The sequence below is a fragment of the Arvicanthis niloticus genome, chromosome 16 (genome assembly GCF_011762505.2).
Source record: "Arvicanthis niloticus isolate mArvNil1 chromosome 16, mArvNil1.pat.X, whole genome shotgun sequence".
NCBI lineage: Eukaryota > Metazoa > Chordata > Mammalia > Rodentia > Muridae > Arvicanthis > Arvicanthis niloticus.
In genome coordinates, this window is record NC_047673.1 from 6,337,379 (window position 1) to 6,349,471 (window position 12,093).

At 50.2% G+C, this 12,093-nt stretch overlaps 1 protein-coding gene across 5 annotated transcripts in view; it reads right to left on the bottom strand.

Moving 5' to 3' along the window:
• Cars2 (cysteinyl-tRNA synthetase 2, mitochondrial) overlaps positions 1-12,093 on the bottom strand; it is a 33,838-nt gene that overhangs the window by 1,039 nt on the left and 20,706 nt on the right. For 4 of the 5 annotated variants that reach the window (XM_076913801.1, XM_034520919.2, XM_076913803.1 and 1 more), the window contains 6 exons: positions 11,766-11,899; positions 8,804-8,871; positions 4,080-4,146; positions 3,563-3,701; positions 2,924-3,047; positions 1,374-1,472 (listed from right to left, as the gene is read on the bottom strand). In XM_076913801.1, coding sequence (XP_076769916.1) covers positions 1,374-1,472; positions 2,924-3,047; positions 3,563-3,701; positions 4,080-4,146; positions 8,804-8,871; positions 11,766-11,899 — 631 coding nt within the window. The remainder of the gene's footprint in view (positions 1-1,373; positions 1,473-2,923; positions 3,048-3,562; positions 3,702-4,079; positions 4,147-8,803; positions 8,872-11,765; positions 11,900-12,093) is intronic. The other variant, XM_076913802.1, reaches the window with a different exon arrangement.

Here is a 12,093-nt window from a genome sequence, read left to right on the forward strand (position 1 = left end):
CAAGCATGTAAGCCAGTGTCGATGTTAAGTGGCCCGCGCCGTGTGTGTGTGTGTGTGTGTGTGTGTGTGTGTGGTGTGTGTGTGTGTGTGCGTGTGTGTGCGCGCATGTGCGTGTGTGCATGCGCGTGTGCGTGTGTGCATGCGCGTGTGCGTATGTGTGTGTGTATGTGTGTATGTATGTGTGTGTATGTGTGTATATGTGTGTGTGTATATGTGTGCGTGTATGTGTGTGTGTGTGTATGTGTGTGTATATGTGTGTGTGTGTGTGTACACACTGAGATCCCAGGAAGTGGGCTATCGAGCAGTCTGACTAGCTGTACAAACACTGGCTAAGGGAACAAAATGGAAGCACCCTGTTGAAGCAGAAAGCACCTTTTTCTGGAAGCCAGCAGGAGACCCTAGGAGAGGCTGCAGAATACAGAAGCCTTGGCAGGGCTGTCGTTGTGGAGTGATGCTTTAGCTGACCATGACAGAGGTACAGCCTGGCTACAGCCAGGACAATGGCTGAGCCATTGCCTTGTCCTTCTGGGACAGCCCTGAAGCTGTCAGGTATAGCAGACTGAAGTGAGAAGTGAAGGGACCCTAAAGGGGACTTTCAAACACAGCACCAGAGAATACCAGCAGAATGGAATTGTGTGCACCGAGGAGGGGCCGCCCAGAGAGAAGAGCTGCCCTGTGCAGCTCCTGGATAAATCTGCTGGGGCTGGAGCTGAGTGGACAGCGACCCTGGGCTTTAGTATCCACAGATAGGTGCAGTAGCTAATTTAGATACAGTGATGTGCTCTAAGTGCACACACACCTCACCTCTGTGCACTGAGAGACCTGCATGGACACTAACCCAGAAAGTCTACAGTGACATCCAGAGGACTGTGGAACACACCTAGGGACCATGGCCAGTCCCATGGATTCCATGTACATAGCTGAACTGGAAATGAATAGACCAGGACACTTGTCTGTTCTGCTGTGGACCAGGTATCCAAGCATCTCCCTCTAAGGAAGGAGAGGGTTGGGGAAGGGCCTGGCAGCCTTGCCCTTTCTGTTTGGTACAACTGAACATGACAGGAAGGGACAGGGAACTCAAGTGTCCTGAGGACAGCCGGACAGGATGGGACCTTTCACATAACTGGCTCATGCCCACTGCCATCTCTTACATGGCTGGGGGGGGGGGGGGAACGTCTTCACACACACCTTTCTGTGCTATGAATGCTGGCTCCAACTCTGCTGCAAGCTGGTCAGGGCTGAAGGTCAACTAACAGGTACTATGCACCTCCAGTAAGTCAGGGACTAGGGACCCTTCAGTGAATACTTTCCAGAGGAGAGTGTGCAACGTGTGGGCAGTTTCAGGAGAAAGCATTTGAAAGAGATGGATGTACCTGTCGATTTGCCAGAGAAATCCCAACGGTCTCAAAAAACTCCTCAACGTAGGAAATGATGGCCCCAAACACAGTGGGACTTCTTGGGCCACCAGCTTCCTGCAAGAGCATTGAAGTGAGGTCAGAGGGTTTCTGCTTGCGTTTCTGCAGGCTCCCACACAGCCAGGCTCACTGGCAAACCCTATACTACAGCGCAGGCGTGCTGGTAACGTGCCGCGGCTTGCCCGCCCTTTACAGCGTGGCTGGACTTGCAGGTCTGGGCCCTGTGGGTTAGGCACAGCCTTGGGAACAGTGCATGGGGCATGGGAATGGGAAGGCAATGGGAACCACGGATCTCAGAAAGTCGGCTGTGCCTCAGTCACTGACAGAGACCCACGTGAGCCAAGCCTCATCCTGCAGTGGCAGGTGCCAGTCTGTCCCTGTTCTGTAATCAGCTTGTGCTCACCTTCCCCAGAGGTGGCCAGGTGGTGCAGGACTCACAGGAGGTGATGCTTGGAAGTGAAGGGGAGGCTGCAGCGGGCGGCTGCCATTCAAGAACTCTAGAACCGCCCACAGCCAGTTTCCCCAAGTATGGCTAGGTTGACCTACTGGTTGCTTTCAGGGCATATAATGTCAGCCTGAACAGGCTGAGACTGAATGCTCAACCCCTCGGTGACCATGTAGGGGACTCAGAAGAAAGGGACCATGGTTCTGTCTGGTGCCTTATGTGGAAATGGAGCCCTGATCAGGAGATACTGCCCACCTCTGGGACACTTCATGGCCACCTGGAGCCATTTGCCACAATGGTGCACCAACCAAGAAAGGGTCCAGCACTAGAGCTCTGTGTCACCATAGGAAAGAAAGGTCTCCTATGATCTGCATGGCCACCTAAGTGCTGCCATTATAGGGGCTCCCGTGGCAGCACCCTGGAGAGCCTGGGAACCAGAGGGCCTAGGCTGGGCCCAGGGTTGGTGACTTCCTGACACTGAGGTGACACTGAGGTGCAGGAGTATTTGTTTTGGGGGAAGGAGGCCGTGCCTCCAACCTGGGAGCTCTGAGAGCAGAGCAGACAGGAAGATGGCGTCCTGTGGTGCTCACTTGGGTGCCAGAGCTAGGTCTCCTTGGAGCTGCTTCATCAGGAGATAGACACAGCTGGATGGAATCTGAGTCCAGGCCTCAACAGACAACTTCTCATTGTTTTGGAGGGTTGTTTTCTTTTTGGAGAGGGAACTTTTCTTTTCTTTTCTTTCCTTTTGGAGAGGGCCTTGCTTGTGATAGGCAAACACTTCACCTGAGCTACTTATCCAACCCAACTTCCTGTTTCAACAAACACCAACGCCTCCACAAGCCACCAGGACAGTTGCTCAACACTCATGATGACAGCCATGAGACACAGCCATCTGCGCACAAGCTGACCCACCTGCTGCCGGCGTTCACGTGTTTACTACCGAATGGAGGGATCTTGAGCTTGTCAAGTCCCCCACGAGGGAGGAGTCTAGATGACTGATGGAATCAGTGCCCACTCCTTAGGACAAGCCCCACCCTGACATCCACAGCACCCTTCAAGTTACCTTCGAGACTGCCCTGAGCTGTCTATTTGCATGGTGCACAAGGTCCAGGATGGTGTTCACCGCCCTCGGTGTGTCAAAGTCATTGGCTAGAGCAGCCTTCACGGCCTTCTTGGTGCTCGCCAGCCTGGAGTGGGAGATAGGAGTCACCTATGATGATGAGGCAGGCAAGGGGCTCTCTGGCGCCCCGGCCTGGCCTGGCACCAACCCTGGATACACAAATATCCTTTCCTAAGAAGTAAAAAGATTTCAACTCAGGGACCCTTCCTAGGTTGTGTTTACGGTTTTGTAAACAGAATTCCAGTTGCCACCCTAGCCAAATAAAAAAATTCCTGAGTGAAGGGAACCTGCCCACTTGTGGGTACACAGCATCCACTCAGGTGATTTTGTAATAGTCAACAACAGAAGTGACACCCCTCCCTACCGACTGTGGTAATTGTGAGCTCCCGGAACGAGAAGGAAACGTGCCCAGCTCTAAGTGAACGCAGCCTGTGCAGGACTCAGGACCAGAGGGGAATGGCGATGACACCTGGCAGGTGAGGAGGCTGCACGGGACCCGACTCACTCAGGTGCTCCTGCTGACCTCCGCATTCCAGCCACCTGCCCCAGAGCGACCGTGAGTCTGTGTGCATGACTGCTTACCTCTCCCACAGCACATCCTCCTCAACGGAGCCACAGGTCAGCTGCCCCTTTACATAGGCTCGAGCATCCTCCACAAAAGAGGTTAGCCCCAGCAGGAGGTGCCTGGCTTCTACCAGGGTACTGTCACTGTACTCAATGGCTGCAAAGGAAGAGATGGTCACTGAGGAAATGCCTAGTGTACCCTGAAGCACAGGACCTGAGAACCCAGAGGCAAACAGTGCTGTGGCCAAAGGGCTGCCTAGGCATGTGAGCCCTGCCCCTGAACAGGTTCCACTCAATGCTGTTCTAGAACTTTCTGGGCAACAGGGCTCACTTGTTTCAGTGACATGTATGTAGATGGGCAGACATGACAGTGGACTCTGGGAAGAGCAGCTGAGACTGGGTATGCTTCCCAATGAGGCTTCCCCCAGTCTCATGTCTCCAGTCAACCCCAGGGAAAGGAAGAAACCCCACTGCATGAATGGGCTTACCCCAGGCTGTCATTCTGCCAACCCCAGGCACACAGGAGCCAGCTCACCTGACCTATAATTGGTGTGCAAGCAGAAAAGCCGGAAGACATCAGAGGAGAAGGTCTGCAGGAAGTCCTAGAAAGGGAAGACAGGCAGCTGGCAGTCGGGTTTGTAGCCCTGGCTGTGGGGGTGCAGGGGTGTGCAAACAGCGTGAAGTGGAGGGTGTTCACCCAAGCCTTGCTGTGCCCGACCCTCAGCGCTGGTTTCCCGGAAGCTTCCCCAGCATTCTTCACACGGTCACCTTCATACCTGTGGAAAGGGCTGAGGGGATATCCCACACCCCTGTGGACCAGGCCCTGCCTGACATGGACACAAGAGGGGGGCTGGCTGCTACCAGGAGGCCTAGTGACTGAATGACAGGGGCAATGTGCCCAATGGAAAAGAGAGGCCATGTTTGCACCTGGCCTCACGGGAGAGGAAGAACACGGCAGCTCAGTCAAAGCGAGAACAGGCTGACATCCAGGCTCAGGCTCAGACTGAGATCAGGAGCGATGCAGAAGTCAAATCATCTGAAATGTAGGTGAGAAGAAATAAGGACCCTGAAAAGGCTGCCCAGAAGCATCTTGGGCAGCAAAGACAAGGGAGCTGGCCAGAAGGAGCCAGGACAACAAAGATAAAATATAGAATTGGAAACTGTTAAGCCAGGATTACAGGAGGGAAATGTGTACAAGCTGTGGGAAGGATTAGAACTGCCCAGCCTTTGAGCTGGCCAAGGCATTTTCAAATTAACTGGAATGTGTGTCAGTGTGTGAGTGTGTGTGTGTGTGTGTGTGTGTGTCTTTCATTTGTGAATCCAGATAGCTCCTGGGCAGGTTCGTGCGTGCATGCGACCTGCTGAGAGCCAAAGCAGTTTAACTACTGCTGCAGAAAAGGGGAGAAAAACTCCACACAATTAAGATCCACCTGCTATTCTGCAAGAAATTAACAAGAACGATGTTATTAGTCTGACCAGAAGTCTTCTATTGAACTAGAGATGTCAAAGCTAGGAATTCCATTTAGTACAGGGGAATGTTTATTCCTCATGAAAACTATATTTATTGCTCACTGCCAGAGTTATATCCAGGCACACCATGTGTGCATGACCTCTGGTGTGTCATCTACATGAAGATCACTACATCCCAACTTCTCCATCCATGGACTTCATACCTACAGCTCAGCCATTCACAGCCTGGAACACTGGAGCGCCTCTGTGCTGAGCACACACAGACTTCTGTATGCATCAGACACCAGGAGTCTTCAGGACAGCTTCTGGCATGTGTGGAGAGATATGTGCAGACTACGTACATATGTTCAGTGTGTGGATGTGCACAGAGAACACAGAGCAGGAGTGTGAGCTCCAGAAGCGGTGTAGCTGTCGAGTGCCTGCCTATAAGGGGAGCTCTGTTTTAACCCTTAGTGCCTGCCACCAAACAAGTAAGAGAGAACATAACTAATTGTCATATTGTAACACTCATTTTTAAAACTTACTTTGTGTACAATTTAACTTAAAGGAAAAAGCTCATACGCTGTTACAGGGAAAATGCTCTAACATTTGACATTAACATGTAACCAGTAAAAGGGGAAAGGCTAAAACTTAAAAACCTGTGATATTAAATTTGACTCAGACAGATCAGATATGTCCGAATAAAATACCATGGCTTGTTTCTTATGTACCATCGATCTTCTTCCTCAGTTCTGACCCCTGAGGAAGTCAGAGATGATGCCTTTGCAGTGGTGGTCAGCAGTGAGACCACCCCCCTCCCCCAAGAAGGCAGAGAGAACCCCTCCCAGAAGGCAGCGAGACCCCACAGGACGCAAATAGAAACCATAAGCAGAATCACTCAAAGGCAAAGCAAGACATGTCCATGGGGTGTGGCAGCACGTGGCACTCCCTGGCTGAGTCTGGGGTAACTTCAACTCCCAAAAGAATAGGGCTGAATTCACAATGCACCAAGCACATCCTCAACTCAAGGAGACTCTAAAAGCAACAGTGAATAAGGCATCAGAAGCCCCGCCGTAAGAATCCCAAGGCGGAAGGATCCTGGGGAACATGACCTCCTGGCTCAGATCCCTAAAGTAACGAGGAGGAAGCCAAGCCTTCCATCACGGAAGGACCCGGTGGCATCTGTAACACAGTGACCAGGCACCACCACTGAGTATAACCCAGAAGGACAGACAGCATGGGGACAGAGTGGCCCTCGTGAAGCCTTCCATCCTGTTGGGAGCCGACTTTTAGCAGAAAGCGGCTATCAGCTTTGCAGCCATCTTGAGCCATATACCCTGACATGAGACTTGTTTTTCAACAGCCTACAACAGCTGAAGCACACTCTGATATCCCACATATCTTGTTTTGCTGTTTACTGCCCCCAGCTGCAAGGTGCACGTGGTATCCACGCTATAGACGCCTGTAAGGCTTACGTCATATCCACACCTGCAAGGCACGTGGTATCCACACCTGCAAGGCACGTGGTATCCACACCTGCAAGGCACATGGCAAAAGCCTATAAATACCCCAGATTTCCCTTCAATAAAGAGAATACGGGAGACAATGAGAGAATAAAGGAGAGAGAGACACAATAAACGAGACTTGAGACTTGATCAGAACCTCTGTCTTGTCTCCATTCTTCATGTCGCTTGCCCCACACTCTCTCTCGCTAGACCCAGACCTGCAGAACAGAGCAGGCTGTTACACCATCCCACTGAATAGAAGCACGCCTGTGGGCATCAGCCTGTGGGCATCAGCCTGTGGGCATCATCTTCCATAAGACACACAGGAGAGACAATGAAATGACCAAACAAAGAAAGAGACAAACCAGGCACGGGATGTTCAACAAAATTTACTCATAACTCCAGTTCCGGGGTCTCTGACACCCTCTTCCAAGGGTGCTTGCCCTCACATGCATGTATCTCTCGCCTGTACACACATGCACAAACACATACAACAGGAACTGAGGAGTTGCGTAGGCCACAAGAGAGCGCAAGTCAGCCTGAAAGCCAAAGACCTGGCCATCCAGGCAAAGCTCGTGGACTGGTCACAGGGTTCTGGTTTTAAAAAGGATGAAAAGCTATAAAACGTATTTTGGCCACAAGGGTAGCATTCAGAATACAGGTAGATGTATTGCAGGATTGTTGGAGGGGTGGGGAGGGAAAGGACTCTGTCCATCTAGGTTGTAGGAAACATCCTAGCTGTTGGGAGTTGAAATAAACAAAGTCACCGTGATCACTCTATTGGTCACTGTTTCTTTCTTTCTTTCTTTCTTTCTTTCTTTCTTTCTTTTTGTTTGTTTTTGGTTTTTTTTTTGTTTTTGTTTTTTCGAGACAGGATTTCTCTATGTAGCCCTGGCTGTCCTGGAACTCACTCTGTAGACCAGGCTGGCCTCGAACTCAGAAATCCACCTGCCTCTGCCTCCCAAGTGCTAGGATTAAAGGCGTGTGCCACCACTGCCCGGCAGGAGTTGAAATAAGAATAAAATAAATGTCACAAAGCTGGGTTTTCTAACAGCCAGCAAGTGTGTGTATACAGGTGTGGGTGCACTACATACACAGAGAACGATACCAGAACAGGTCTCCCCAAAAAACCTGACACAGGCCACTTTGAGCTGCTGAGAACCAGCAGGTACAGGGTATGGCCCGAAAGAAGCACCGGGTTTTCCTTCTAAAGGACATTTTCATTGCTCAGGTGCCCTTCTTGTATAGCAACAGGAGGGGGAGGGGCTCCAGTGACCCGTCCCCCTCGCCCTCCCTCATCACCCACCCTCCCACTCCTATCTCAAGCCCTTTTCCCTGTGGCTGGCATCAGCCATGGTGGGCTGCACTCAAGCAAGCCTATGGTACACATTCTCTGTGTTTTCTCTTGTTATTCTATCTTTGGCCATTATAATTTTCAGGCCCCTGCGGAAGTACCTTAAAGAGGCAAAGAGACAGTCTTCCTCCCATGCATGCAAACAGCAAAATAACTGCGTGCGTGCATGTTTGCTTGCTTGCTTGTGTGTGGTGCTGTTTCAGATCTCATAGCCCTAAACTTTGATCTGATTGAGAACTTCCCAGGAAGGCCCATATTACCCTGAGAAGGGCACTCCCCTCAGGTTTATTCTGGGTCTGGGAGGCAGGAGCCTGGGGACACTTAGTGGTGCTGGTCTGGTCCACTTATTTTCCAATTAAAGTTAAACTTGGCACAAAGACCAAGGAGGATGGAACTACACCCTTAGGAAGTACTTTTCTGGCCACTCACAAATGTGACTCTTGAAAGGAAATTTATAAGAGTAAAGAGGAAGAAAGAGATGCGGGGGCTGGGGAGATGCCAAGAGCACTGGCTGCTCTTGCAGAGGACACAGGCTGGATTCCCAGAACCCACATGGAGGCTCACAACCCAAACTCCAGTTCCAACAGAGTTGGAATCCAACAGCATCTTCTGGTCTCCACAGGCACCAAGCATGCCTATACAGACACACAGGCAACATACTCATAAACATAAAATAAAAAAAAAATAGTTCTTTTAAAAATTTACAGAAAAGAAAGGAGAGTAAAGGGAAAGAAAGAAAGAAAGGTAGAAGGAAGGAAGGAAAGAAGGAAGGAAGGAAGGAAGGAAGGAAGGAAGGAAGGAAGGAAGGAAAAACAGACCTGAAGGAAATGCCATGCACCTTGAGACAAGGAGGAGCAGTTCCCTGGAGGCAGCCCATGCAGGGCTGGGACAGACTATGTCCAGTGATGGACTTCACCCCATGGAGGCTGCCACTCATGCAACACTGCTTACCTTAATGGTGATGTAGTTTCTTAGGGATTTAGACATCTTTTCTTCTTTGCCTTTCACATGCAAATGACCTGAAACAAAAAGAGAAGCATTCCCTCCAAAGTGGTGAAGAGACCCTTGACTGTTACAATCTCTTCTAGGCAGCCCTGAGGCCGCCATAGCTGAGGCTGGGCATCCTGAGTGGGAGAGACCCATGCACAATTAACAGGACACCAGAAGAGGGTTTGGCTTCTCTATCTATAGCCCTAAGCCTAGACATGGCTGGGCCCATGAAGCCACAGGCTTGTGTTCACCCCAGGACGTAGGACAGTAACCCACACCTGCAGTGTGTGTGTGTGTGTGTGTGTGTGTGTGAGTGTGTGTGAGTGTGTGTGTGTGTGTGTGTGTGTGTGTGTGTGTGAGTGTGTGTGTGTGTGTGTGGTGTGGGGGGAGAGAATAACAGGCCCACATGGCCCTCATGCAAGACACTTGCTCACCAATACATCCCTGCCCTATCCTATCCCGGATTGCTGATGTAACTGGCTAGTCACTGGTCTAGCTGTGAGTTTGGGTTGTGGCTGTCAGTTTTTCTGCCTCAGGTATCTTTCCAGGCTTCTCCACAGCTGTATGTCATTTTCTCACAGGTACATGAAATGCAGGAGAGAACCAAACCCATGCCGGGAACTTCCAATGTGGGATGTGTCCCAACACAGCTTGTCTCCAGAGCAGGGTCTTGCTGTCCCAGATAGAAGATTGTTCCTTCTTTCCAAATACGCCTTCGCTCAAAGGGTGCTGCAAGGTTGACTTTACTGAGAACTGAACAAAGCAGCTTTCCCCAGCAAACAGTAACTATGAGCCTCTGAGTGTATATAACATCAGACATTGGCAGTATCTGGAAAATGAACTGCACGGGACGTCAAGAACACAGGATGGTAGCCATGTGGAGTCCAGCAGCCTCTCATGGGGACCTCCCTTCTGTAGCCACATCACCAGAGCGACTCTGCATCTAATGTCCCCCCAGCCTCCAAATTCTAAGACTTAATAAAACTGCATAGACGCTGTATTTGGTATCCCATGACTACACTGCTGCCAAACATTCATGCTGTCTCTGCCTGGCCTGCCTGAGCTGTCATTTGAAAAGGCAGTGCTGACCCCGTGACCTTCAGCAGACTCGACATGTGCCTTTTTCTGCTGACCACTATGAATGTTGACACCACCAAGCTCAGAGTCAAGCTTATTCCCACTTCTGACCAGCTTCTGGGGACCATGGCCACTGCCAATCCACTGGTCCTTGGTTGTTCGAGGATGTTGGTTTTCTGAGACAGGGTCTCTCTATTCTATAGATGGTTGGTCTCAGACTCACAGAGATCTGCCTGCTTCTGCACCTGCCCCAGTGCCGGACCTGAAAGCACCCCCTCCACCCCTCAGCTAGCTACTTTCACAGTACTAGAAGGCGCTATGCTGACTCTAAGGGAGAAGAGTTATTAGTGGCATCTCCCAGCAGTGAATTCTGTATGCTGCCACACCGACCAGCCAGACATGCCCATTGCTACAACAGTGGCACAGGGTTACGGTAACCTGTGGCAATAATTTATGAGAATCTCTCTTACGTTCAAAGACACTGGAACTTTTACTGGACCTCACAGCCAAGTTAATAATACACCTTGAGACAGCTGATACCGACTATGTACTCAGCCTGTTTGCTTAACATGCCTTTAACATGTCAAACCCAAACTAACTTGCTTTGGATTTCTCACGTAATCAACCTAATGTATAGCTTTAATAAGCATTAGATAAGCATGCCCCGACACATGCATGTGTGTGTACATATGTTATAATAATCACTTGCTTAAAAGAGCAAGCAGGCCCAAAGGACCTTATTCGACAAAAACAAAAAACAAGAAAACAAAACAAACAAACAAAAAACACTGTACATGTTGAAAGCAGCACACAGATACAACTTTATGATGGGGTGTGTATCCTACCAAGTGCTCCTGGGTCAGCTGGGGTTGGCTGGAGTAAATAACTCACTCCCTTGTAAAACTGGTACAAGATCTTTGTAACTATCCCTCACTCCTCCATGTGGTTCAATAAATCCGGAGCAAAGTTCTATGATGGACACACAAGACACAGATATCCTACTCAGACATCAGGGAGCAGAGACAGACACACGATAAACGGACTAGCCAGAAACCACCAACTAGGGACAGACAGATGGAGGTCACAGGGACAGAAGTGGAGAATTCAAACATGGGCCTTTTCTCGGTCAAATGAATCCTAGGGAAAATGCTGAGTTTTCTTTCCTTACCGTAACATCAAAGCATCTTGGTGCCTCTGAGATTCTCTTTAATGCATTTAACCAGTGTAGTGGCCTGCCACTTTCTGACTGGATCTGAGGCCTGCTCCACAGAAGAGAATCTGTGCCTGGTGCTGTAAACCTGCTCAAAAGCCCAAGGCTCAGGAGTGACAGGCCCGGAGCCTACTACTGAGGTTTTGCTGGACAACACTGTATCAAACTGCCTTCTAAATATTTATATACATGGGTCAGCTCTACTTTCAGCTTTGGCCAAAGAAGCCTCTTTCTGTAGTGGGCAGCAGTCAGCGCAGACTCACAAAGTGCTGAGGTAAATGACTGTCAAGGGCCCAGCCCTAAATCTAGTCCCTCAAGCCTCAAGGAAGTCTCAGAAAAGAGACTAAGAGGCAGACAATGGCAGGGAACTGAAAAATGACTTCTGGACAGGAGATGGCTGTAGCATTCACGAGCTTGCTGCAACCATGGCTACCAACACAAGACTAACACAGAGTAAACCGATCTGACAGGCTGGAGTGTGGTCAAAATACATTGTATACATGAGACTAGCAAAGAAGAAAGAAAAGATACTCCACAAAAACCCAAGCAATGGTTTCAGTCAAACTCATCTCCAGCAGATTTCCAAAGGCAGAGTTGACAGAACCAGAGAAGACATTTGCCTCCAGTCAAGCTCACCAGAATGTAGGAAGTAATTTCCCCACTGCGGACACTGGTGGAAGACTTCGCTCTGCGCGATCTCATTTTCATGATGTGGGAAAGCCAAGTCTATGCCACCAGTGTGGATGTCCAGGTGGCTTCCAAACACCTCGCTGCAGGGCAGAGCGCAAGCACGTGTGAGCAGCCTCGACAGACAGCAGGGTCCACACCGCATGCTCACTTCCAGCAGCCCTCCCCATGCTTAGCTGCACATTTATCTACCACGCTGGCAAGGAGGGAGCGGGAACCAACTGTTGGAGCTGTCCGAACCCTAGGAAAGCACAGGGTTGCCTGAGAACAGGGAGGG